This window comes from Hippocampus bargibanti, linkage group LG12 (genome assembly GCF_051943395.1).
Source record: "Hippocampus bargibanti isolate YZ-2025 linkage group LG12, ASM5194339v1, whole genome shotgun sequence".
Lineage (NCBI taxonomy): Eukaryota > Metazoa > Chordata > Actinopteri > Syngnathiformes > Syngnathidae > Hippocampus > Hippocampus bargibanti.
The window spans coordinates 14022950-14049850 of record NC_142745.1 but is presented as its reverse complement, the minus strand read 5'-3'; the positions used below and the strand labels follow the sequence as shown (position 1 = coordinate 14049850).

The window sequence follows — 26901 nt, the reverse complement described above, 5'->3', positions numbered from 1 at the left end:
ATCAACAGTACTTTCCTTATTTTGAAGAAATGGTTTGATTTGGCTTGAACGGAAACTGCTCAATTTAAGCGTAGATGGCTAGTGCCTCCTTGTGGCTGAAGAAAGGAGCACATCCATCCATGTGTCTGGCCCCGTGCTTTTTTTACAGTGGTCATCCGAAAAGTGTGCTCTGTTTAAAAATGATTGTACTTCTGTTATCGTCTGCTTCTTGAAAAAAGACTCGCTTGTACATATCGTATGACTTTGCATCCTCATTGTAAATAAAAAACAACAGAGATGTTTAATGAAATAAAAGACCATGTCAGTGATGTGTCCATCCACGTCGTAGGCTTCTCAATTCACATGTCCAAGTGCCACCACTTGAAGTCAAAACCTTCCCTGCGTACGTTGGAGCCGCAGTGGACCTCACCAAGGAGTCGGTGGTAGGAGGCGAAGTCATCGATGAAGGTACAGGTGAGTCCCAGACCCTCCATCAGGGAGCACATCTCGGCCTCCAGGGCGCAGCGGCCGTTCACCTGAGGGCCGAAGGGTTTGGGAATTCCTAGACTTTTCCCCAGAACGATCATATTCACCTGGAAAATAGACAATATAATATGCTTTTTGGGCCATAGGCTATTCTAATAATGACAATAATAATACATTTCATTTATCAGCGCCTTTCAAAACTCCCAAGGTCACTTCACAGTCACAGGGTAAGTTTTTCTGTGAGTGAGCAGCAGCAGCCACACGTGCCAGCGTTCACTCAACTGGGAATAACTCTAGTAGATCAAGTTAGCTAGCTAGTTAGACAGCTATTAGATAGCTAGCTAGGTAGCTAGCAACAGTGACCCCGTTTAACCGGGAATAACTCAAATAGTGTCACATCTTCGTCGCCTTCAGGAGCGCGCCCCTCCCCTCCTGTCTTCTCCTCCGCTGCTCCTCAGAGCGGCCCCTCCCTTCCTGGCTCACCCGGTTTACGCACCTGTTCCCCATTCCCTTAATTGTGCCTTCTGGCTATAAAAGCCACACCTTCCGTACACTCGTTGTATTCTAGGAATTTCCCCGCTACTACCACGCCAACAGGTCTGTTCAGTTATTGTCACCTCTTTGATTGTTAATTTTGTGCGTGTCTCAGTAAAGACTCTTTATTGGAACTCTGGCTCACCGTGTATTTTGGATCCAACCCTTACCTCCTTCCGTTGTCCCTCGAGTGGACGTGAGAAATAGATCAAGTTAGCTATCTATCTAGTTAGACATGGTGAATCGTTGTGTGTTGCACCAAGACAACTATTTGATATTCGCTGACACAAATTCCCAGCTGACAAATCAGCCCATTTCCAACGGAGCTTGGGCGCAATCTTCTGCTTTTTCTGGGTGCTACATTGCTGTCATTGACGGCTCGAATTGATATGGGAGGACTCCTAGAATCAATTGCAAACATCTATGCTTTCCTCTTCAGAAGAACAAGAACAAGAAAACATCTTCTCCGAATCTGAAGCCATTGTTTTGATTCTCGAGCAACCTTCTGAAACTGGCCATTTCCGGATTCATTTTGAAGTCATTTTTATTGGTGTTTTTCATTTAACTAAAAATATCAGCCTGCCTGATTTGGGTATTTTAGATGCTATAAAACGTTTTTCTGATGTCAGTGGGAAACAAAAACAAAAAATGGTGCCGGTTGTCCTTTAAATGTAGTATGTACAAACCTCATAGCACAGTAAAAACACTACAACCCAATTTATTAACTGTCTTTCAAGTTAATAGATAGATAGCTATGTAGCCAGCAACGGTGACCCCGTTCAACCGGGAAGAACTCAAATAGATCCAAGTTAGCTAGCTAGCTAGTTAGACAGCTAATAGATAGATAGCTCGGTAGCCAGCAACGGTGACCCATTTCAATCGGAACTAACTCAAATATATATCCCGTATTTTCCGGTGCACCGGAGTGTAATGTGCACCCCCAATGAATGGTGTATTTGAAAACTTTTTCCATATATAAGGCGCACTTTCATTAAGTAACAAACGTTTTCCAAATATAATACAGTAAAGTCTCGTTATATCGATATTCAAGGGAGTCCGAAAAATATCGATATAACCGGGACTATCGATATATCCGACCCTGTTTGCATGTAATTTTCTCCGTGCGTGCATAGAAATAGTATCGATATAACCGGGACTATCGATATATCCGATATCGCTATAACGAGACTTTACTGTATATAAATATATGTACGTTTTCCAAATACTCATTCACTGCCAGATGTGCAAAAATGTGTCCACTCCTTATACTGCTGATACTTTTTTTGTCCACGTAAGCTATCCATTCAAATTATTTTCCCCGTACCATGTCAGGGTAGAAGGCGACCGCCCGGAATTCGCCGTCACTGTCCCGTTCTAACTTGAAGAGGATGGGCAGGTCGATGATATCGGCGTCATCCAGGCCTAACTCTCGCTTCAGCACATCTCGATTCCAGTCGATGCAGCTCTGAAGCGAGAGGCACAGAAGACAAACAAAAAAAAAGTCTCAAATTAAATGTATTTGTATAGCACATTCATAGCACCCGTACGTGTTACAAGGCACAGTACAAAAACATCAATAACAATCATTAAAATCCACTGAGTGTTTCATAAATCTGTGTTAATTAAAAAAAACTCATATCAGAGGAACTGGCAAGGTTAGCAATATAATAATAATAATAATACATTGTATTTATAAGCGCCTTTAAAAACTCTCAATGACATTTTAGAGGCTAAATTACCAGTTTCACTCTAAATTAATTCATCATGGATGCTTACAGTGAGTTTATACCAGTGGCGGGCTGTCAGGGCCTGCTAGGCCTTCTCTGCTAGCCTAAAGAAATCTAAATCGCAAACTAATAAATTATATTTTGTCCATAAATTCAGATTCAATAATTCCAATTTGTCTTTCAACTTCATTTCATTGCTTTTCCCCTGTTGCGCTCTTTCCAGATGTGTGTTTTCGTATTTAAGCATTTAACCAATCACATTTCAGCCATCATTTGTTACCAAGGTCTGAAATCTGCCTGGATGCCTTCACAATCAGTTCTGCGGGCCCAGTCGCAATCAAATGTGACGATCAAACTGTTGCTTTCACCAATCAGATTTCGAGTTGGTAACCCAAAAGGGGCACCGTCATGTTTTTTTTCCAAACTATGATTGGTTGGTTACCTGTCAATCATAGTTTGCGAACTATGAGTCACTAGCCAATCATAGTTAGCGAAACTGCTGCTCACTGCTCACTGCTCACAAGCCGCTCGTGACAACAGGAGTACCCCGGCCAGAGCTAGCAAACTGTATCGGTAGCGAGCGGTATAAACAAATAAGTATATTGTCTTAATTTAATAGCAGTTTTGTCAACCTACAATGGTTGAAGAAGGAAAAGAAAATGATTTGGTTGGAGATTAACTGTTAAAGCCATTTTCAAGACGGACTTTTCAAGAAAAAAAATGGACATTAACAAAGGTTGGTCAGTGATTTCCTTGCTAATGGTAGCCTCTAGTGGATTTGTAGTAAATCACACCACACTTATTTCAGTCTCGTTTGATTGAAACGGAGCACTACTGAAGGCCTCGCAATAAAATCCAGGGCCTGCTACTGGTTTATACTGTAACCCGACTCACCTGCACGTAGTTGTTCTCAGCTTGGAATCCTTTGTCTTCGAGTATCTCGTCCACTGTGATTAGCTTTTGGTCATTCCGACCTTTGAGAAAGTAGATTGTTTTGAACTTTCAGGACAACAACAAAAAGTGGAATATATTACAGACGTACCCTCAAAAAGTTGGGCTTGTCCATGACCGTTGTTCTTTAGACCTCTGAAGAGTTTATAACCCGCATCTGGACTCGCCAGCAGCAGTCGAAAGCCCTGACAGTGACGATGCGACAGACAAAAAAGACAACACTGTCTTAGCGTCATTGAGGGAAAAGAATAGAAGAGCAAGCAAACTCAGTGAATGGAAGTTGTTGTAAACAGGGATACTAGACGTCTGCTATTTAGTGGAATTTCATTTTCCTCTATTTTAATTTCCCTTGGCTGGAATGCCTGTGTTTGTAAACGTTTACAAAATATCTATTTCTATACAACTTAAAAATCATTTTTGTTGTTGTTTTGTAGCATTGTCACATGCATGTAGCATAATAATAATAATAAGAATACATTTCATTTATAAGCGCCTTTCAAAACTCTCAAGGACACTTTACAGTCACAGGATATTTTTTTCTGCGGGTGAGCAGCGGTAGCCACACGCGCTAGCGTTCACTCAACCCAGAAGTAACAAAGTAAAAAACACACCAAAAATAACAAATGACAGACAGACAGACAGACAGGGATGGATGGATAGATAGATGAGGTTTTAAAAGTATCTGGATACAGTATATCCAGTTCCATGCATTTCATTTTCAGTTTACGCTGCCATAGTGCCCCCAGACACTGCCCCCTGGCGCAAAGATTTCAAAATATCTGGACAAATAGGTGAACTCGGACAAAAAGATAAACTCACATTTCCTAATTTGGTCAGACAGATAGAAAGTGGGCTCAGTAAAGGCTACCAGGGGGATGAGATCATCGATGCAGTGGTTCGTGCCATAACACCAGGTCTGCAGTTGAGAAGCTACCTCGAAGGGAAAGAAAATCTTACCCTAACTTCTTTACGAAGGATTCTCCGATCTCACTATCAAGAGAGAGGAGCCACTGAGTTGTACAAGCAGCTCTCATCGGAAATGCAGACTAATAAAGAGTCCCCACAGAAATTTCTACTGCGTGCAATGGATCTTCGTCAAAGGATTCTTTTTGCATCTCAAGAAGCTGAATCAGGGGTGAAGTATGATCCCACGTTGGTCCAGAGTTTATTCCTGCACACAGTTCTGACGGGGTTACAGAGTGACAATGTAAAGAGTGACATGCAACCTTTCCTCCTGCTAACCACCACATCAGATGAAGTACTGTTAGAAAAATTAAACATGGCATGTGCAAATGAAAAAGAGCGACAGGAAAAAAAGAAAAATGCTGCTGCACGGGTGACAACGCTGAACACTGTCCAGGTAGATGACACACCAGTCCCGATTGGGAAGAAGACAGTTTTAAAGCAGAATACTGTTACTGTGCCGAATGAACTCCTTTCAGAGATCAAAGAGATGAGGTCAGAGATGATGCTGTTAAAAGAGCTGCGTGCAGAAGTGTCCCAGATCAAAGAGACTATTCAGAAACCAACAGCCACTTCTCAGCCCACCAGCGGAGGACCTGAACGCCTGCCTGACCACTACCCTGAACAGGTCGCCTTCACTCCACCTTCACAATATCAGGTAGATCCACCAGCCAGGCACTACTACACCCAGCACTCCCCATCAGCTCTTCAGCAGTACCACCCAGCACCAGGGCCCAGGCCGATGAGGGGGGCAGCACAGTTCCAGCAGCGGTTCGCCCCTCCGCAGTACTACATGCCCCGTCGCCCTCAGCCCAGGTGTTATTCTTGTATTCAGACAGGTGAAGAATATTGTCAGCACTGTTTTAAATGTGGCAGTCGTGAACATTTCAGAGCAGGCTGCAAAGCACAGAACTCAGCTAGGAACCATGCTTTAAACTAGAAAGGGTTACTCCAGTGGGACATGGTGTGACCACAGAGACAGATAGGTCCCAGTGTTACAGTGGTGCTATGAAAATGGAATGTAAGCCCCACACACGTGGCCCCGTTCAGAAGAGACATAAGCAGTCATTTGTCGAGCGTACAGATAAGAACCAGTGTGGCAAATTACCTTCGGTCAGGGAGTTAGTGGGAAAGAAATGTCTTATTCGGTGCTTTTTGGGTAACAAAAGGGTTGAAGCACTCTGGGACTCGGGGTCCCAGGTGTGTGCTGTAGATGAGTTATGGAAACAAACAAACTTACCTGACGTGTCATTGAAAAATGTGAATGAACTTATTGACCCTGATAACACTCTCAATATTGTGGCAGCTAATGGAACGGATATGCCTTATGTAGGATGGCTTGAGATATCATTTAAACTTGGTGCTAATGATCCAGGGCTACTTGTACCAGTATTAGTACTAAAAGGTGACCAGCAACAGTGTCCTATCATAGGGTTTAATGTCATTGAGCGTCTTGTGTTAGATAGCCTCTCTAATGAGTCACAAACAGGGGATACAGAAAAGCTCTTGAAATCGGTTAGACTAGCTTTTCCCCACCTTAAGCGCAATAAAGCTGCCACTTTCATAAAAGCAGTTAGTCTGGGACAAGCACATGAGTACCGTGTAAAAACAACAAATGAGAGATTCACTATAGCCAGGCATAGCTCACTTATTATTCCATGCAAAGTACAGGCTAAGCCCTTTAAGGAAGATGTTACATTGGTTTTTGAGCCAAGTGAAAACCCACAGTGGCCAGATGGCCTCGAGCTTTGTGACTCGTTGGTCTCAGTTAAGGCAGGTTCCATCCCTAGGATAGTTGTTAGTGTCCAGAACCCTACTAATCATGATATTAGGTTTCCAGTAAAGGCTATTATTGGTACAGTGCAGTCGGTAGGGTCTGTCTACCCAGCTAACATATTTAAAAGGGACCTTCCTTCAGTGGTTGTCAATGAGGTCCATGTCCAGAATACCACCATCGCTCTCAGTGAGCAGTGGGACCCCCCAATTGACCTTTCTCATTTGGACGAAGATAAAAGAAAGACTGTTCAGCAGATGTTGAGAGAGGAATCGGCATCATTTTCAAAATCGGACGACGACATAGGGTGTGTGGAAAACCTACAAATGGACATTTTGTTGAAAGACACTGAGCCTGTTTCAAAGACATATATGTCTGTCCCAAAGCCAATGTACAGAGAGGTGAAAGACTATTTACAGGACTTGATAGCGCAGGGGTGGGTGGAAAAGTCCACTTCCTCCTACTCATCCCCTGTCGTCTGTGTCAGGAAAAAAGATGGTACACTGCGCTTATGTATTGATTACAGAGAGCTGAACCGGAAAACACACCCTGACCGGCACCCCATCCCACGGGTACAGGACGTGGTGGATAGCCTTGGGGGTAACACCATCTTCTCGCTGCTGGACCAAGGCAAAGCATACCACCAGGGGTTCATGTCCAAAGGGAGCCGACACCTGACTGCCTTCGTGACCCCTTGGGGCCTTTATGAATGGATTCGAATTCCGTTTGGACTCATGAATGCACCAGCAGCGTTCCAGCGGTGTATGGAACAATGTCTGGAGGGGTTACGGGACGAAATATGTGTCCCCTATCTTGATGACATTCTTGTTTTCAGCGGGACATTTGACAACCACGTTGAGGACGTCAGACGAGTGTTGCGACGTCTCAGGGAAAATGGAATAAAACTCAAAGCCCGAAAGTGTGACCTCTTTAAGCCGGAAGTGAGGTACCTCGGCAGGATTGTCTCTGCTGAGGGGAGCAGAATGGACCCGGCAGATACAGCAGCAGTGCGTGCCCTGAAAAACAAGCAGCCAGGCACTGTCGGTGAGCTTCGAGCCATTTTGGGACTATTAAGCTATTATAGGCAATACATCAAAGATTTCTCTTGTATCGCTAGTCCCTTGTATGCTTTGCTTAAAGCCCCTCTGAATGTTGAGACTCAGCAGCATCAAAGACAAAAATGGAAAGTGAGACATAACAGTGTGTCTTCCAACACACGTATTGAGTGGAGTGATGAGCATCAGTCAGTGTTAGAGCAGCTAATAGACTGTTTAGTTCAACCACCAGTTTTAGGTTTTCCTGACTTCGCGCATCCTTTCATTTTGCATACAGATGCCTCTAACCGGGGTTTAGGTGCTGTGTTGTACCAAAGACAAAATGGCAAACTTCGCGTGATAGCCTATGGCTCTCGGACATTAACTGCAGCTGAGAAGAATTATAATTTACACTCGGGCAAGTTGGAATTTTTGGCGCTTAAGTGGGCGATCACAGACAAGTTTCGTGATTATTTGTACTATGCACCATTCTTCACTGTGTATAGTGACAATAATCCACTCACGTATGTACTGTCGACTGCTAAGTTAAATGCAACTGGGTGCAGGTGGGTCGCAGAACTTTCTGATTTTAATTTTACTGTTAAATATCGTCCCGGTAAGGAAAATGTTGATGCAGACAGTTTATCTAGGATGCCCCTTGATATGGTAACATATATGGAAGGATGTACAAAAGAAATGTCATATGATGCTGTGAGTGCTGCCGTACAAGCGGTTGACCAACAGAACGAGTCTAGTGCAGCTTGGTCTATGGGAATCTCAGCTATGTGTGCCGAGGTGTCACTAAACACACCGATAGCCCCATTGACTGTTGGACAGATCAAGCTAGATCAAGAGACTGACCCCATTATAGGACATATTATTAGATACAAACTGGCGGAGACGAAACCGCTAGGTACTGAACTAAGAAAGCATTGTCCTCAAGTTGTTTGTCTTGTGAGGGAATGGGACAAGCTACACTTTAATGACAGAGGTGTTTTGTACAGAAAAACGGCAAACAGAACCCAACTACTGCTTCCTGAAAAACACAAGGTGACAGTGTTAAAAGAGCTGCATGATGAAATGGGCCACCATGGTGTAGAAAGGACTCTTTCCCTTGTAAGGGATCGTTTTTACTGGCCCTTTATGCAAAAAGAAATAGAGGACTATGTACTGAGAGAGTGTGTGTGCCTAAAACACAAAAAGCCCAACCGTGAGACCAGAGCCCCTCTTACTAATATTGTGACTACTCAGCCTTTTGAACTTGTCTCCGTTGACTTTTTGCATCTTGATAAATGTAAGGGTGGTTATGAATACGTGCTTGTGCTAGTAGACCATTTTACACGTTTCGCTCAAGTTTATGCTACAACGTCCAAAGCTGGCAAAACAGCGGCAGACAAAATCTTTAATGACTATGCTTTAAAGTTTGGGTTCCCCCTTCGAATTCACCATGATCAGGGTGGTGAATTTGAAAATCAACTTTTTGCTCAACTGAAGGAATATTGTGGGGTTGCGGGTTCAAGGACAACCCCCTACCATCCACAGGGAAATGGACAAGTTGAACGATTTAATCGAACACTGATCCAGATGTTAAAGACACTGACAGAGAAACAAAAGAGTAACTGGAAAGACTCACTAAACAAACTCGTTTATGCTTACAACTGTACCAAAAGTGAGGTGACAGGGTTCTCACCTTTTTACTTACTTTATGGACGTTCACCACGTTTGCCAGTTGATATGTTGTTTAGCTTGAATCCAGACTCGAACCAGGGTGAAACCAACCAGAAGGACTATGTGAAGAAGTGGAAACAGGGCATGGAGGAAGCGTATGCGATCACGCAAGAAAATAACAACAAAGCTGCTGCCAGGAGTAAGAGACTATATGACAGTAAACTAAAGTATTCTACCCTGTTGCCCGGTGATCGTGTTCTGGTTCGAAACTTAACCCCACGTGGAGGTTCAGGCAAACTGAGAAACCACTGGGAAGATGTTGTTCATACAGTGGTTCGTCAAGTCAGCCAAGACATTCCAGTTTATGAGCTGAAACCTGAGAGGGGGAAGGGCAGATCTAGGATACTCCACCGCAATCTCTTGCTGCCATGTGATCATTTGCCATTAGAGACTTCACTACAGTCCCAGTCCAAGGAAAAGTCCACTCGGCAACGACCGAACAAGATGCCGGAAATGGATCCGGAAGAGGATGATGAGGAGGATGAGTATTATCCAGTGTTGCATCGCCAGAGCACCCGACCAGACTCACCAGAACCGCGGGACGTGAGCTTTGTGGAGACAACCCACCATGATGACAATCAACTGGGGAATGAACTGCCGGGGACGGAGCCGGGAGCTGCGGAAGTTGACCAATCTCAGGAGGGCAACATTGGTCCGGAAAATGATCCACCTGTGACAGTGTGTCCCCCTTTTCCCCAGCCACCCCCCAGTAATCCTGATATTGGGGGAAATCAACGCATGTTCTCATAAAATAATGTTCTTTTTCTCTTGAAGAAAAATCTGAATTGTGTCTTGTAAACCATGTGTTGAAATTCAACCAAAGAGATCTTTCGGTTTTACCTTTCTGTCTGGTGCAGGAACAAATGTCATGAATTCATCCACGTGGCCAACGACCAGCCAATCGGAAAATAAGGCAACAGGCTCTTGGACCTTCTGTGCCCACAGGAAGTCCTGAACCACTTTGGTCATGTTGCGTCCTTTTGTGGTTCTTAAACAAAAGACAACGTTTTTTTTTATAATTGCTCTGTCACGTCCAAAAAACAACGACAAAAATTAACATTTAAAAAAGCCGGCCTACGTGGGAAATGCCACGCCGATGATGATTCTTCCCAATGGATACTCTTTGCCGTTAACCGTGACTGGAGGACTGACCTCAAGGTTGCCGAATGAGTCCAAACTGCTCACATCTTTCCTCAGGGCTATTCTCGTAACATAGCCAAAGTCGGGACCCTGAAAAATTTCCAAATGTAATGCTAAATTACTCCCTAAAGTGAATTCAAATATGGATTTCAAAATACAACACATAGTACAGATGTAAAGTTAATTACTGAAAACATGTTGTACGACTGAAAACTGATAGTACAGTACTGATAGTGCTTTCACGATTTTAAAGAATTTTATCCTTTTTTTTTAAAATACTTTTTTGTTTGATTTTTTTTGTTTTGTTTTAAGTTCAAATTAAGCAAGGGTGTATTCTCTGTTCTGTTTCACATTTATATTTGACATGAACTTTAACGTTAAGCATTCAAGGAAGACCTAATGTCGCTCACCAGTAGTTCACTATATGGAAAATCCACAAGTTCTCCATCTCTGGGGGAATCCAAGACCACAGGAAAGCGTTGATGTGGTGCTTCGATGTAACCAAACTCCAGCTCATCCTAGGAGAAAATGGCCTCCATGTAGATTAAATACAATAAGTGACCACATGGAAGAACAGTAACCAATGGACTAGTGTTTTCTCACTACCTTCCATATTGCAGACATTTATGTTAAGCTTATTGAAAACTCTAAATTGATGTGTGTGTTTTATTTTCAAGACGGACTTTTCAAGACAAAATGGACATCTTGAAGAAAGGCCGGTCAGTTATTTCCTGGCTAATGGCACTCTCTAGTGCAGAGGTCCCCAACCCCCGGGCCGCGTACCAGTACCGGTCCGTGGGTCATTTGGTGCCGTGCAGAAAGAATAAATAATTTACATAATTTCCGTTTTATTTATTATCTGAGTCCGAACTATGTTTTATTTTGGAAAATGAAAAATTACCAAATTACATCCGTCTATGACTTCCTCTTGATGCATGTCAAAATGCTTGTCTAGGTCACATGACACATACCGCTAAAATTAGCCCACCGTAAGCTAGCAAAATAAGTAGTTTCAATGCCTGTCGCATCATTTTATTTTGTTGTATATTTATCCGCCGGTCCGTAAAAATATTGTCTGACATTAAACCGGTCCGTGGCGCAACTGCTCTAGTGGACTTGTTGTAAATCACACCACACTTTTTTTAGTCTGGATTGATTCAGGTGTAGCGCTACTGAAGGCCTAGCAATGAAATCCACGGCTCGCCAATGGGTTCAAATGGTATTCTGCTTATTAACAAGCAGCAACGAAATTAATAATAATAATATTAATAATAATTGTAATAAAGATCATCATCATCTAAAAAGATATATTGCAGCAATTTTCTTGATGCGCCTGCTAACTGGCTACCATGCTAAAATGTTCTGGACTACATTTTGCATTTGGTTTTACACATAAATAAGCATCAAATTTATTAAAAAAAAAAAAAAAAAAGAAACCGCAGGAGATTTCCTGATCTTACTTGGATCCAGCGGTCGCCTCTGTTCATATACTCGTGACAGATGTTGAGTTTATAGCCGGTTTTCATCACAAGATTCTTCATTCCTTTCAGGAAGCCGTAGTTGTCCGAGGTGCTAAGCAGTAGACAGTGAAAAAGGAGAGAGACTGATTGGGTCATTTATTAATGAAGCAGGAAGCAAAAGTAAGAACCAAAAGATGATTTAATCTTTGGGATGGCACATAGTGGAGCTGGCTTACACCCACTGGTGCAGGTCGGCTAGCCTAACAGAGACTATATTTTTCAAAACATAAGAAGAGTATATCTTTGATATGAATATATTTCATCAATTATCCCACAAGATTATCATTACAAAGGCAACAGGCATGCTGGAGTCTTCCAGCTGTCTTTGGGCAGTAGACGGAGGACACCCTGAACCGGTTGCTAGCCAATCACAGGCTACACATTGACTAACAACCATTCATGGTCATCATCACACCTTCGGACAATTTATAGTGTTCCATTAGCCTTCCATGAGTGTTTTTGGAATGTGGAAGAAACTTGAAATACCCGGAGAAAATCCACACAGGCACAGATTTGAACCTAGGGCCTCGACACTGTGCCGCCATCGTGATATACAGTCGCTAATCGAGACCACCAATATGATCCTTCTTTATTTCTTTATTTATTTTTTACCTGCACACAAACACCTCTATAGGCCGCAAGGTGTTTGGAGTCATGATCCACGGTGCCACTCTGAACACAACGGTGTCTGTGAAAATGGGGGTCTCGGGAAGACCCTGTCATCATAAGCGAGAAATTGGTTGAGAATAACATGATTCTGAGTCCCTCAAAACTCACCGTATTTCCCGCACTATAAGGCGCACCTAAAGGAAAATATTTTTTTTCAAAAGCTGACCATGAGCCTCATCATGCGGTGTGCCTGATGGATGGAAAACGTTTTCAAATATGTCATTCATTGAAGGTGCCCCTTATAATGCGGTGCACCCTATGTATGGAAAACGTTTTAAAATATATCATTCATTGAAGGTGCCCCTTATAATGCAGTGCGCCTTATCAATGGAAAATGTTTTATATGTCATTGTCGTGATCTGGTTGGCGACCAACGGGTGGTGCTGTCGGCCCCGCATGCACCTGCACAGGTGAACTGCCACGTTCGGATTGGTGACCAATGGGTAGCGCTGTCAGCCCTGCCTGATGCCTCGCAGGTGCTGGTCGTTACAATCAGTGACGCTCAAAAGGACTCCCGGCACGACCATTCGCTGTACATGTTGTATGCTGATGTATGTTATATGCATGTGTTGTATGTTGTATGCTTTGTATGCATTGTATGCTGTGCATGTGTTTGTTTCATCTTGGCAGACTTTTACTCTTAGTATTCATTTGATACATGTATTTACATGTATCAATATCAATACATTTATCGTGTTTTAGATTTTGTTCCTGTTGACTTTATTTTAATGCAACTTCTCGCATGCAACTTGACAAATTTCCACCCTGTGCCTGGCAGTGCAACGTCCACGTTAGCCCACGCCTCGTCGAGTTTAAATTGCGTCACTCGACGAGCCGTAACGTCCACGTCAACGTCTGTTTGAAAGACTTTGATGTTTTAGATTTTTGTTCCTGTTTACTTTATTTTGATACAATTTCTCAAATACAACCTGCTTCTCCCTCCTGCCTGCTTTTTGGGATCCACATCTGCCATCACCACCTCGCAAAACGTGACAGTCATTTGTTGAAGGTTTTCCTTATAATGCGGTGCACCTTATGTATGGAAAACATTTTAAAATATGTCATTCATTGAAGTTGCCCCTTTATAATGCGGTACACCTTATGTATGGAAACAGTTTTTAAATATGTCATTCATTGAAGGTGCCCTCTACAATGCAGTGCGCCTTATGAATGGAAAACATTTTAAAATATGTCATTTGTTGAAGGTGCGCCTTATATCCCAGAAAATACGGTAATATATTGAGGTACTCTTACTTACTCTACAGATGGGCTCCAGCAGACTAAGGTTGATAGTGATGAGACCGTCAAAGTCCTTGTCCGTAAACCTGAGACCCTCCACGTAAAAGCTAGTCTCGGCTTCACCACCGAGGTATGGCACCTGCCTGGATAATACACGGCTGGTCAGCACTCTCGTAAAGCTGCTCGATACGCTGGCTGAAATAAAAAGTTATTTTGATTAATTTGATCACAACAGGTCACACGTTTCACAATGTGTTCATTTTCTTTACTCACACAGGAAGTTATTGTGCGAGTGAAGTCTGGGACTGTAGACTCTTATGCTCTCTGCGTCACTCTGAGAGATGTGCATGGTGAGCTTGTAGCCGTCTGGGAGCTTAGCTGGTCCTCGCGTCCGCAAAACCATCTCAGACATGTCCCGGAGGTCTGCACATGAGCAGAGAAAGGCCATAACATTAGGTACGCCTCAGTACATCCATTTCCCTCATTATGTTATTATTATTTATTATTTTCCTCATTCCAGTCAAAGGTAATTTCCATCCCAACCAGGGCATATACATAGAAAAACAAACTGACATAAATCAATAATTTAGTTTCTTCAGCGAACCTCACATGTGCAAGTATGTGTCCACTCCAGGGCCAGGGGTTTTGTCATTTTCACTCAAATTCCAGGACCCCCAGAATATTGAGTTTTAGGACTACATAAACATTCAATGCAGCACAAGAAACCTTAGATTCTCTTCTTTCATGAAAAAAGTGTTAATTCCTAAATAATATAGGTCTGGAGCTATATGAGCTTGAAATGAGGGCAGCTGTCCAAAATAATAATAATAATAATAATTTCATTTATAAGCACTTTTAAAAACTCTCAAGGTCACTTTACAGTCACAGGTACAGTTTTTTTTCTGTGAGTGAGTAGCGGTAGCCACACACACCAGCGTTCACGCAACCCAGAAGTAACTCAAATAGATAGAAAACTAGCTAGGTAGCCAAAAGAGAGCGAATAGATAGCGAGCTAGATAGCTAGCCAGCCAGATAATTAATAGATAGCAAATAAATAGCTAGCTATGTAGCTAGTTATGTAGCTAGCTAGGTGGATAGCTAAATATAATCAATGCGTGCTTTTTATTAATTTTCTAATCGTGATCAGAATCGGGAAGCTTTGACATGGGCTTCTACGATCTTTTGTGTGTATACTCCCTTACAACGGCAGTTCTTCAACTGCGGTTGGATCATGCACCCCCAAAGTTGGGCATTCAAATCATGAATAATCACAAAAATACAGTGTAATACAGGGGTCGGGAACCTATGGCTCGCGAGCCATATATGGCTCTTTTGATGATTGCATTATGGCTCGCCGATAAATATTACATATTATAATACATATTGTCGTTTTTTTCGTCGTTCATTTCCCGTTGGGGCAGCAGTTGGCGGAAAGCGCAATTTTGATTGGATGACACTGACCTAGAATGGCCGAAAGCGCCATGTTGATTGGATGATAGTGGCCGTCATGTTGAAATAGGTAAACGCCCCTTTAAATGAGCCCAACTTGTGCACTTCAGCGTGAATGCACCGGAGCATTAGAGGAGAGAAAATGTTCTGATTCTAATTTGCAATGAAACAATACCATTGATAAAACAGTCGAATGTCAGTGACATTTTAACAAGCCCCATGTTAACGTTAGCATCGACATACTTCTGCCAGAAGTAGATTGCAGATAGCAAGTGTGGAAGCTTATGAGCCGTGTGCAGGCCAGCTAGCAGTAACTTCGCCTCTGGACCGGCAAATTGAATTTCATTCCAATCATTTGCCTGGGTTTTTACCAAACACAAGGAACGGAAAACCATCAATGTTAACGGTGAGTACTATCACAAAGTTATTTTAAATAATACATTGTGATATTTTGTTGAAAAGTAGCCGCGCGTGCGCGCACGCGAGCGTTTGTATGTGCGTGCGCGCACGTGAGCGTTTGTATGTGCGCGCGTGCGTGCGTGTGGCTCTCGAGGAAAAACATTTCTAAATATTTTACTTTTATGGCTCTCTTAGTCAAAAAGGTTCCCGACCCCTGGTGTAATACATACATATTGGTTTATATAGCGCTTGAACAACAGCTGGAACGAAGCGCTAACATGCAAAAAAGGGAAATGTTGCCCCCTTGTGGAAGGGAAAAACATTGCGAAAAACAAAATCCGAGCACATTCGGGAAGGGCGCACTATGTCATCCAATCAATTCCCGAATAAATTCGCCAATGAGTTTAGTAGGATCATTAAATGAAGGGCACATCTTTTTTACCAGATAACTTGGCGATGTAGTCCACCTCCGTGTCGAGTTGTTTGCCAAAACGTCGCTCAGAATCGCAGTTGACCAATAGGATGGCTCCATGTCCATCGGGACCCCATTTCCAAGACCCCTAAGAGAAAAAGTATCATCATAACCCATCCATCCATTTAATAACCCGCTTATTCTCATGGACATGCTTGAACATCTCCCAGCTGTCTTCGCTCAGTAGGAAGAGGACAACCTGAACTGGTTTCCAGCCAATCTTTGGGCACACATCTCGGGACATGTTTGAGTGTTCGGTTAGAGTGTTCATGCATGCTTTTGGAATGCGGGAGGAAACCTACAAAGGCATGTGGAGAACATGCAAACTCCACACGGGAAGGCTGGAGCCGGAATCAAACCCTGATCCCTCTGCACTGTGAGGCCGATGCTAATCCCTCTACCACCGGATCACACGCACTGTTTTCTGCTATGTCATCTCCCTTTATCCTTTTTCCTGTACACTTAGTGTCATTTCTTTCTCTTGTTAATACCTCCAGGAACATCTAAATCATGCAACAGGTGGCTGGAGTTGATAGATCTCATTTCAGCAAACTGCAGGCTATCGTGCTAAGACTTGCGTTCAAATTTTAGCCTTGAGGTTTTTACACTGACTGACAATTTATTTGGTATGCCTGTACGCAGAATATACATTCAAATACATTACAAAGCTTTTAATGCTCTGTATTGATACAGTCAGAATAGTAGTCATTTAACACCCACACACTATGACACTGGTGTCAAAGTCAAGGCCCGGGGGCCAAATCCGGCCCGCCACAGCATTTCATTCAGCTCTCGAAAGCAAATCAAACTTGGGAAATTCCATGATGCCTGCTAAAGGCCGAACCAAAATTTCAAATTGCTCCATGTAAACCACAAAAAAAGTTTTTAACTCATTCACTGCCAGACGTGAAAAAATGTGTCCACTCCAGTGCCAGGGATTTTGTCATTGTCACTCAATTTCCAGGACCCTCAAAATATTGAGTTTTACGACTACATAAACATTCAATGCAGCATAAGAAACCTTAGTCTCTTTCATCAGAAAAAAAAGTTATTTCCTAAATTATATGGATCTTGAGTTATATGAGCTTGAAATGAGGGCGGATGTCCCAAATACAATGCAATACATACAGATTGGTTTATATAGCGCTTTAACAACAGCTGAAGCTGGAACAAAGCAAAAAAGGGAAATACTGCCCCGTGTGGAAGGGAAAAACATTGCGCTGCAATGCATCAATGGTTGATAATAATAATAATAATACAGTAAAGTCTCGTTATATCGATACCGGATATATCGATAGTCCCGGTTATATCGATACTATTTCTATGCACACACGGAGAAAATTACATGCAAACAGGGTCGGATATATCGATAGTCCCGGTTATATCGATATTTTTTCGGACTCCCTTGAATATTGATATAACGAGACTTTACTGTAATAATAATAATAATAATAATTCATTTCTAAGCGTCTTTCAAAACTCTCAAGGACAATTTACAGTCATGGGATAAGAACTTTTGTTTTATGCGGGTGAGCAGCGGCAGTCATTCACACCAGCGTTCACTCTACCCAGAAGTAACACAGCAGCAAAGTTATGAAAGGAAGAGGAAAGGAAAGAAATAAGTAGAAAAACAAAACACAGGAGCTGCTGGAAAGGCAGCCAAATAGATATGTATTGCATTGTATTTTGCACATCCGCCCCCATTTCAAGCTCTGATAACTCCAGACCCATATAATTTAGGAATTAACTATTTTTTCTTTAAGGTTGCTAACGCTGTTTGCCAACGCTGTACTATGGTGGGAGGTTATGCCCCATGTAATGAGAAATGGGGCTGACTTTTGTTTCAATGACAACTCATTTTTTATTTTTAACAGACAATTTTTACAGCAAATTTAGCACATTTTTATAATAATAAAAATAATAATAATCATACATTTTATTTTCAAGCGCATTTCAAAGCTCTCAAGGACACTTTACAGTATTTTTGGAGAAACATCACGGCTTCCAGAGCCAGTGACATTCACCCTTTTGTTTCCAGACCGGAAATGAATGGCACTTGACCAAAGACAGTACTAACTACTCATTTAATTTTATTCCAAGTAGTCATGTTGGCACTTGAGTTCACCTTATTGGGGTTATTTTTCTCTACGACGCCATCACGGTCGGCATCCACATCGAGAGAGATCTCTGTTTGACAAACAAGTTTCATGTCATTGAAATCTAAAGAAAATACGCGACATTTTGTCACCAAATGAAGTTTCATTATGTGTTAAGCATACCGAGTGCTGTCAGGTGCAGGATGGCGTTGCTCAAAACGTCTTTCTTCTGCCCGTAGTATCGTACAGTAAGCTTGAAAAACAACACAAAACAGGTTCAGGCAAAACAGTATTAAAATAATTTTAACCGTCACACGCAGCTTCACTCCTGTTCTGTTACCTTGTTATCGTTCTCATGTTGGCTTGCACTGCTCATCGTAATGAGCAGCACTGACTTTCCATCAAGGGCCATGGGGGAGAGGTGAGAGGTCGCCTGGGTTGGCGGTTCAATCCTGAACTGAACATTGTGAGTGCATTTGACTGAGAAGAACGCAGAGTTGGGAGGTGCACTCCTGTAAGGATCACATTATAAAACGCAAGGCAGTTTTATTGGAATAGTGCAATTCAGATGCAGTGTGCCCAAAATAATTAGATTTCAAAGCATTGACATGAAGAAAGAATTATGAACATTGTCAAAGTGAAAGGAAAGGACAAAAAAACTACTAAACTAAAAGAACATATACACATATACAGTACATATGTCTACACACACATTATCTATCTATCTATCTATCTATCTATCTATCTATCTATCTATCTATCTATCTATCTATCTATCTATCTATCTATCTATCTATCTATCTATCTATCTATCTATCTATATATCTATCTATCTATCTATCTATCTAGCTGTCTAGCTGTCTGTCTGTCTGTCATTCTTTGTCTGTCGCTGTCTGTCTGTCGCTCGCTGTCTGTCTCTCTCTCTCTCTCTCGCTCTATCTCTCTCTCTCTATCTCTCTCTCTCTTTCTCTCTCTTATATATATATATATATATATATATATATATATATATATATATATATATATATATATATATATATATATATATATATAAAATATTGCAAAGAGACTGCAAGGCCTTCAAGAGTAAACAAATACAGTATGTTTAACTGGAGTCGCTCTTGCGAAACTTGATCCTCGGTGCCTTCAGGGCTTCGTTTGCACAACAGACGCTATCATCACTACCACACTATCCTAACCCTAATTTCCGGAAGCAGCCGTTTTGCGGTGGGAATTACCCCCCACGCAAGACATTCTCTCCCCTAAAAAAAAAAACATGCCCCAGCTTGCTTTGAGCATTCTTGCTGTGCATCACAGGCCCAATGGCAGTGACAAGGAGAGACATATATTTAAGTTTCTGTCCCTTGACATCACGAGTGAACCGTTTTGCATTCACTCTGTCATCCAGTCTCGGCTTGGATGTGCTGCGTCGGCTGGTGTTTGGCACGGCAGATGCATTTCTATGCGACAACAAAGTCTCTCGTGTTTGCACTGTGACAATACAAAGCCTGTTTTGACTGTGTAGCCGGCAGCAGCATCTGCATATTGACTTGTTGATGGCAAAAATAAGAAACGCATATGTCATGTCCGCACTTCAAAATGGCATTTTTCAGAAGGCCTGAGACAACATGTGATAGTAACCACAACAATAGGTATGGAGTTTAACTCATTCACTGCCAGACATGCACATGACACAAAAAATGTGTCCACTCCAGTATCAGGGGTTTTGTCATTGTCACTCGAATTCCAGGACACACAGAATAATGAGTTTTAGGAGCACAAAAACATTCAATGCAGCGTAAGAAACCTTAGACTGTCTTCTTTCATCAGAAAAAAATACTTAATTCCTTAATTATATGGGTCTGGAGTTATCTGAGCTTTAAATGGGTGCGGCTGTAGTTTTTGAACCACACATGTCGCTAGGAAACCAAACTACAACAGTGCACGTGATACAGTATGCACACCACAAAACAGCATCAAACACATTCTTCAAAAATATACTGCCTCCCCCCCAGATAAACAGATATAAAAAGAGTATTATAATCTTTGTATGGACACACCTAGCTCTAGTTTAGGATCTCATCACGTGCCCAAAAGCCTTCATGTCCCAATGGAAATGTCAAGAAAGCTGATTATTTGTGTGTAATTTATCTGTGACTGTAAAGTGTCCTGGAGAGCTTTGAAAGGTGCTTGAAAATAAAATGTATTATTATTATTATTATTATTATTATTATTATTATTATTATTATTATTATTATTATTATTATTTTATTTTTTTTAAGATTTTTTTTTCTTTTTCTCTGGCCTACCTGTTGAGGGCCACATGAAGTGCAGAGCCAACCACGCATACGACATTTGTAGTTTTATCATAATCTACTCTCAAAGTGCGGGGATGAATCATGGCTCCTGCCGGTGTGTCCCCAGTCCAGGTGGCTTGCATGACTAGACCAACCACATCCTGTATTTAACAAGTGACAAGTAAAAACTGGGACAAGGCTGTTGTTAAGATCTGGCCTGGGATTGGCTGGACATGTGGATGGACTCCACCCACTTGGTTATATGACAACCCAGTCGCCGTCCAGCCCCCACCTCCCACGCCCCACCCTGTCTCTTTTTCTTCTACCCTCTCATTCACTTATTTTTATGCCATATTCAGAAAATCCCAGTTAAAGTTGAACCGCCCACCCCCTCAAACATTTATCTCAGGGTGGACTTTGTGTTAATGAATGGTGATCGTGTCATCCGCATTATAGGAAAGACTTAGTACAACTATTCTAGGAAAGTTTAAAATGACAAAACAGGTCAATGTGCTTCCTTTGTAAGCCACAATAACTGATAAGACAATGGGTTGAAGACATGTGATGCCTAGAGATGCCGTAAGATGGTGGCAAAGCACTCCTTGTATGGAAATATTTTTTTTCACATTAATATACAGTGATACCTCAGCTTACGAACTTAATTGGTTCCCAGAAAGTATGTGTAAGATGAAAAGTGTGTCTTCCAAACATTAATGTCCAATAGGAAACCATTAAAATTTAGAATAATCAGGTCCCTATAAAACATAATTTTCTACTAAATAAGGCTTAAAACTACACAAAATATACCTTATTATATGTATAATAAATGTGCTATTGTATTGTAGTTAAAAAATAAACTGTACTGTGTAATGAAGTCGTTTTATTTACCTTTGTGATTGTCGTTGATGTAATTGCCTCTTGATAATATTCGAGTGGAGTTGCCGTGCTTTCTCGGCGATAATTCCCTCACTCACAATGTCCCCTGGTAGCTGGTTTTCATTAATCCAAATCAACAGAAGTTTTTCAACCTCTTGTATTGCCTGACACCGTAGTGTAGACAACACAGAAACAGTCTTAGCCACGCGTAGCAATGGTCGACTTAGCGTCCTGGTACTGGGACGTTAAGTCACACAAACGTACACCTCGTTCGTGTTTTTCGATAATCTCCTTTTTATGATCGACTGTAATTTTCTTTTGATGTCCTCTTCGGCTGAACACAAGCCTGTAGTGGGGTCTTTTTCTGTCCCATAATAGCAAATGTATCCTTGATAACAAACCACGTATACCACATATGCACTCAGAGAAAGGGTGTGTGGGGGTTTCCTGAAAACTAGTTTGTATGCTAAGATTATATTCTCGCGAATTTAATGTTCGTAAAGCGAAAAGTTCATTAACTAAATAAAGTGTTCGTAAGCCGAGGTATCACTGTATACCGTATTTTCCTGTGTATAAATCACACCCAAAAGCCTTCATTTTCTTCAAAAGATGTGCAGGTGCTCCTTATATGTGAAAAAATACTGAGCCACAGGTCTCCAACTACTGTCAGCGGCCACCGACTCCATTTAGTTTGTGGATGTGACATTTCTGTGTGCGACCAACAGGTGGCCCTGCCTGCAGGTGCATGGGTGTTAGTCATTTTAATCAGTGGCTGTTAAAAGGACTCCCGGCACGACCCTTCAGTGTCGGGTCATTGTTTGTTTCACCCTGTCATGTTTGTTTCCCCATGTCATGTTTTAGTTGTGGTTTAGTTTGCTACTTTGGACCTTTCTGTTCTGATGACTTTGTTGTTTGAGATTTTGTTCCTTTCTCACTTTATTTAATACAATTTGGCAAATACATCCTGCTCCTCCCCCCTGTCTGCTTTTCTTGGGGTCCACACCCTCCACCGCCTTGCAAATCGTGACAGTAGGATTGTATAAGGGGTGCCTTATACTCCATTTCCCCCTAAAGAAGTCAGGCGTAACCCCTGCCTGTACTGTAGCGGCTTATCATGTGGTCTGCCTTATATTTGGAAAACTTTTATATATTTTGAAAACTCTTTCCATTCATTGAAGGTGCGCCTTATTGTTCGGTGCGCCTTATATATGGAACACCGTTCATTGTGGGTGCGCCTTATACTCTGGTGCATCTTATACCCCGGAAAATACTGTACATTAGAAGGAATACTTTTACTGAAACAATCTCATCTACTGGTAAACACGCGAAAAATTAGGAATGAGCAGATTTCAAGGGAGAATTGGATCAAAAATTTGTCAGACAGAGATCTCTCAGAGACAGAAAAGGCGGTACTAACCAAACGTTTAAATTTCTCAGTGACTCCTAAAACAATACCTACAATAGATTACATCACAGCTCCTGAATCGGCTATTAAAAATAACAAACTTTCGTATGCAGAGGCAGATGATCTAGGCATTAAAATATCAGCCTTTCTCAGTAGTGCCAAACTACCTCCGTCCAACATAACATTAGAAGAGAGAAAGGCGTTAACTACTCTACAAAAAGACAAAAATATTACTATTTTGCCAGCAGACAAGGGCAGATGCACAGTGCTTCTCAACACATTGGATTGTGAAGACAAAATAAATAGGTTAATCAGTGATTCTAACACTTATGAGCAACTAAAAAGGGACCCTTCCAATAGATACAAGAAAGAAATGATAGACTGTCTCCAAAAGTTAGAGAAAGGAAAACATATAGACAAACAGATGTATTTTAGATTTTACCCGGGAGAGGCCACGCCATGTATCTATGGCCTGCCAAAAATACATAAAGAAGGGTTCCCCCTCAGACCCATTGTTTGTAGCATTGACTCCTCCACATACAATGTAGCCAAATATTTAAAAACTATCTTAGCTCCATTGGTTGGTAACACAGAATATCACGTAGAGAACACCACAGGGTTTGTAGAGAGGATCAAAGACCTCATATTGGAACCTGAGGAAACTTTGGCATCATACGATGTGACTTTTCTCTTTACATCTGTCCCAACCCCAGCAGCAGTCTCAGTGGTGAGGACGAGACTGCTGGTGGACGTTTCTCTGCATGAAAGAACCAAACTTAAAGCGGATCACATCTGTCAATTATTGGAAATCTGCCTTAATACTACGTATTTTCAATTTCGGGAGAAATTTTATAAACAAATTCATGATTGTGCTATGGGATCACCAGTTTCACCCATAGTGGCTAATCTGTACATGGAAGAGATGGAGAAACAGGCCCTCACATCCTTCCCGGGGACAAAACCTAGACACTGGTTTAGATATGTGGACGATACTTTTGTCATAATTAAAAAACAAGAAATTCAATCCTTCACAGATCACCTCGACTCGGTAGACATCAACATTAAATTTACTCGTGAGGACATTAAAGAGAACCAACTAGCCGACTTGGATTGTAAAGTAATTATAAAAGAGGACAGAGCGCTAAAAACAGAAGTCTTTAGGAAGGCTACGCACACTGACCAATACTTACTTTTTGACTCTAACCACCCTTTACAACACAAACTAGGAGTTATCAGAACCCTCCAGCATAGGGCTAAACTAATACCAACTAGCATTGAAGGTAGAGAAAAGGAGTCAAAACATATCAGGAGAGCACTCACTAACTGTGGGTACCCTCAGTGGTCATTCAACAAATGCCAGAAAGAAAGAATAGGGAATGAAACCAAAAATTCTCAAGCTACAAAAAGGAGAGGAGTAGCAGTACCTTACATTGCAGGAGTTTCTGAAAAATTACAGAGTCCTTTGGCAACACAAAATTCCTACTTATTTCAAACCGATAAACATGTTAAGGCAAAAATTAGTTCATCCAAAAGATAGGCTACCAAATGAAAAACAAAGTAATGTAGTTTATTCCATACATTGTAAGAATGAAAATTGTAAAGAGCAGTACATTGGGGAGACTCAACAAATTCTCAATAAAAGACTTTATCAACATCGCAGGGATAATACAAGTGGGCCTCAATCGGCAGTACATTTGCACCTAAAAGCTAGCAACCACTCATTTGACGACAATGAGGTTAAAATCTTAGCGAAAGAACATAGATGGTTTGAAAGGGGGATAAAAGAAGCGGTTCTTATAAAACAACAAAATCCTTCATTAAACCGGTCTGGTGGGGTGAGGTTCAATTTGGATCGTTCATACAATAGCCTGCTTAGGCAAAACCGGTTAGGCAACATTCGTAATGCTGATGAGGTGTTACCGGTGGGAGTGGGGCAAATAGGCCAGTCGTTAGTCAGGAATGTAGGAACAATCAGTGGGGCAACAGTGAGTGGTCCTCTGCTCCCCCCAACCCTAGAGTAGGGACCTATCATACCATGTCTGGACATTAGGGATATTTAAATAGGGCCGATACGACCAGTCAGACTTTAGTTCGCTGACGAAGCCTCTTGGATAGGAGGCGAAACGTCCGAAACCTTCAAATTTGTACAGATGAAGAAACCTTCTCATTGATGTACATTAGAAGATTTGCCGATATTGAGTAACAATAACTTTGTAATACCATGACCTGTTACAATTGGGATGAAAATATGTTGAAAATTATTATTTCAATGAAATATCATCCCTAAACAGAAAAAAAAAACGTTTTTGGAACACATACTTCACTTTACTAATATTAAAAAAGTATCATCATTCATGTACAATGTGCTCATAAAGTAGTAGCAATGTAATAGTATGGGAGCATTTTTATGAGTAATCACACCCTGTCTCAAGACTGATCTGAATGCTGGTATTCGTACAAGTCTTGTTTTTTTTCCAAGCACAAATTTTGCCAAACAACCGGTTACATCTATTGAAAAAAGAAATTAGACAGATCCAAAACAAATAGGTTTACCTTTGCCGTCATTATGGACTTTACTTTTAAATAACAGAACATTAGCCGGTAAAATTAATGTACAGTATTACTGTGCATGCACATAGCATAATAATACAATTTAACGCAGTATAGGAATACAGTCAACTTGGGTGATGTTAGGGAGAATAAAATCTAAAAATATATATATAATTGAAAACATGCATAAAACATCAACTTTTGATGAGAGATCTGCTGAGCGACTTGTGAGCCGCATTCCCCCCTTCTGCTTACCTGCGCAGGTTTGCCTTCAAAGTCGTCCCCAGCACGTACAGCACCTTCTGGGGGCTTTTGGCGTCCAAACGAAAAGTGCGTTGATAATCTGTCTTCATGTTAAAAGAATCAATAGTAGAGGTTTGTTGAGACATAGGTGGTTGTTCCTGCATTTTGGCAGACCGCTCTCTGTTCTCTAATGTGTGGAGAGGTTGTTTTTCTAGGTGGAGGTGGAGCAGATATTCATACTGAGGGGCAGAGCTACCTAGTGGCCACAAATGGCAATTCCCGTTCAAAGGGAAAATTATGACACCTGTGGTTTTTTTCTTCGATCCCTAGATACTCTGCGACAATTAGTTTTGAGTAACTTTGTGTTTAAAGAGTTGTAAACATATGTGATTAGAAGAGTGGTTCATTCAAACAGTCAACTTCAACCAGGATCATAACTGTCACTCTGTGGCTTTCAAACAATGTATATGATCATAGCTGTCAAGTTGTACGGTTTTGGTGTAATTTGTAAAAGTGAGCACTGATATTTAAATGCATACGACATACATTCAAAATCTGTATGTTTTCCATCAATGATGTTGATTTTTTTTCCCTCATTTTGATTTTGTCACGGTTACTGCACCGAGACAGTGCACCGAATTGGTCTGTAGCCGTTTGATCGCGAGAATGTCGCGTTTCAATTAGCATGAAAAGCGACAAGCCTGTCAATTAATAATTTGTGCCTCTAAACAAAACCAAACACTCATCTGATTCTGTGACGAAAGCAGATATTTTGTTCTGCCAATTTGTTGCCGAACACAACATCCCAGCAAATGTTGCTGATCACTTATTAGAATTAACAAAATCAATGTTTCCCGGTTCGAAGATTGCATCAGTAAATTAACTTGATAAAAAAATCGAACAGTATTTCTTATACGTTTCTTCAAGTCACAAGTTATTTCCTGGCCAAAAGCACCCCCTAGTGAACGTGTAGTAATAGTTCAGTAATAGTTGTAGTAGTAATAATAATAATAAATACGCTTCATTTATAAGCGCCTTTCAAAACTCTCAAGGACACTTTAGACTCACATGATATTTTTCCTGCGGGTGAGTAGCGCCAGCCACACGTGCCAGCGTTCACTCAACCTGGAAATAACAAAGTAAAAAAAATAAAAATAAAATAAGTAGTTTGTAATGGGAACGAAAAAAACGTACTGATGAAAACAGGTGAGCGTTCATGCCACTGACGGTGACGAATGAAAAACATGAAAAACTGCACTACTTTCCATTTGGAAAACTTGTGTCGATTATTATTAGTTCGATTGCAAAACTAGTTTTGCTGTGAAACCAATCACATTATTTTACGAGTTTGACATACTTACACTTCGACC

The 26901-nt window shown here is 41.3% G+C and overlaps 1 protein-coding gene across 2 annotated transcripts; it reads right to left on the bottom strand.

Annotated features, from left to right (window-relative positions):
• Positions 1-238: 238 nt before the first annotated feature.
• Positions 239-25721, bottom strand: padi2 (peptidyl arginine deiminase, type II). 2 transcript variants are annotated; one of them, XM_089009896.1, is made up of 16 exons: positions 25544-25721; positions 18501-18672; positions 18344-18413; positions 18190-18251; positions 16035-16152; positions 14018-14167; positions 13764-13939; positions 12449-12552; positions 11777-11888; positions 10727-10834; positions 10255-10406; positions 10017-10164; positions 3769-3862; positions 3621-3700; positions 2324-2464; positions 239-572 (listed from the first exon to the last, which is right to left on the bottom strand). In XM_089009896.1, the coding sequence occupies exons 1-16, from the start codon at positions 25693-25695 to the stop codon at positions 339-341; spliced, it is 2073 nt and encodes a 690-aa protein (XP_088866022.1). In that variant the 5' UTR covers positions 25696-25721; the 3' UTR covers positions 239-338. The 2 variants fall into 2 exon arrangements, with proteins under 2 accessions (XP_088866022.1, XP_088866023.1); XM_089009897.1 differs by lacking the exon at positions 25544-25721 and adding an exon at positions 20470-20625.
• Between the last annotated feature and the right edge of the window lie 1180 nt (positions 25722-26901).

Excerpts from the sequence above, each read along its gene's own strand:
- padi2 (XM_089009896.1), bottom strand. The coding sequence starts at position 25,695 with ATGCAGGAACAACCACCTATGTCTCAACAAACCTCTACTATTGATTCT. Across the intron at positions 16,153-18,189 it reads AGAAAAATAACCCCAATAAG|GGGTCTTGGAAATGGGGTCC; the intron begins GTGAACTCAAGT and ends TTTTTCTCTTAG. Across the intron at positions 11,889-12,448 it reads ATAGAGGTGTTTGTGTGCAG|CACCTCGGACAACTACGGCT; the intron begins GTAAAAAATAAA and ends TCTACTGCTTAG.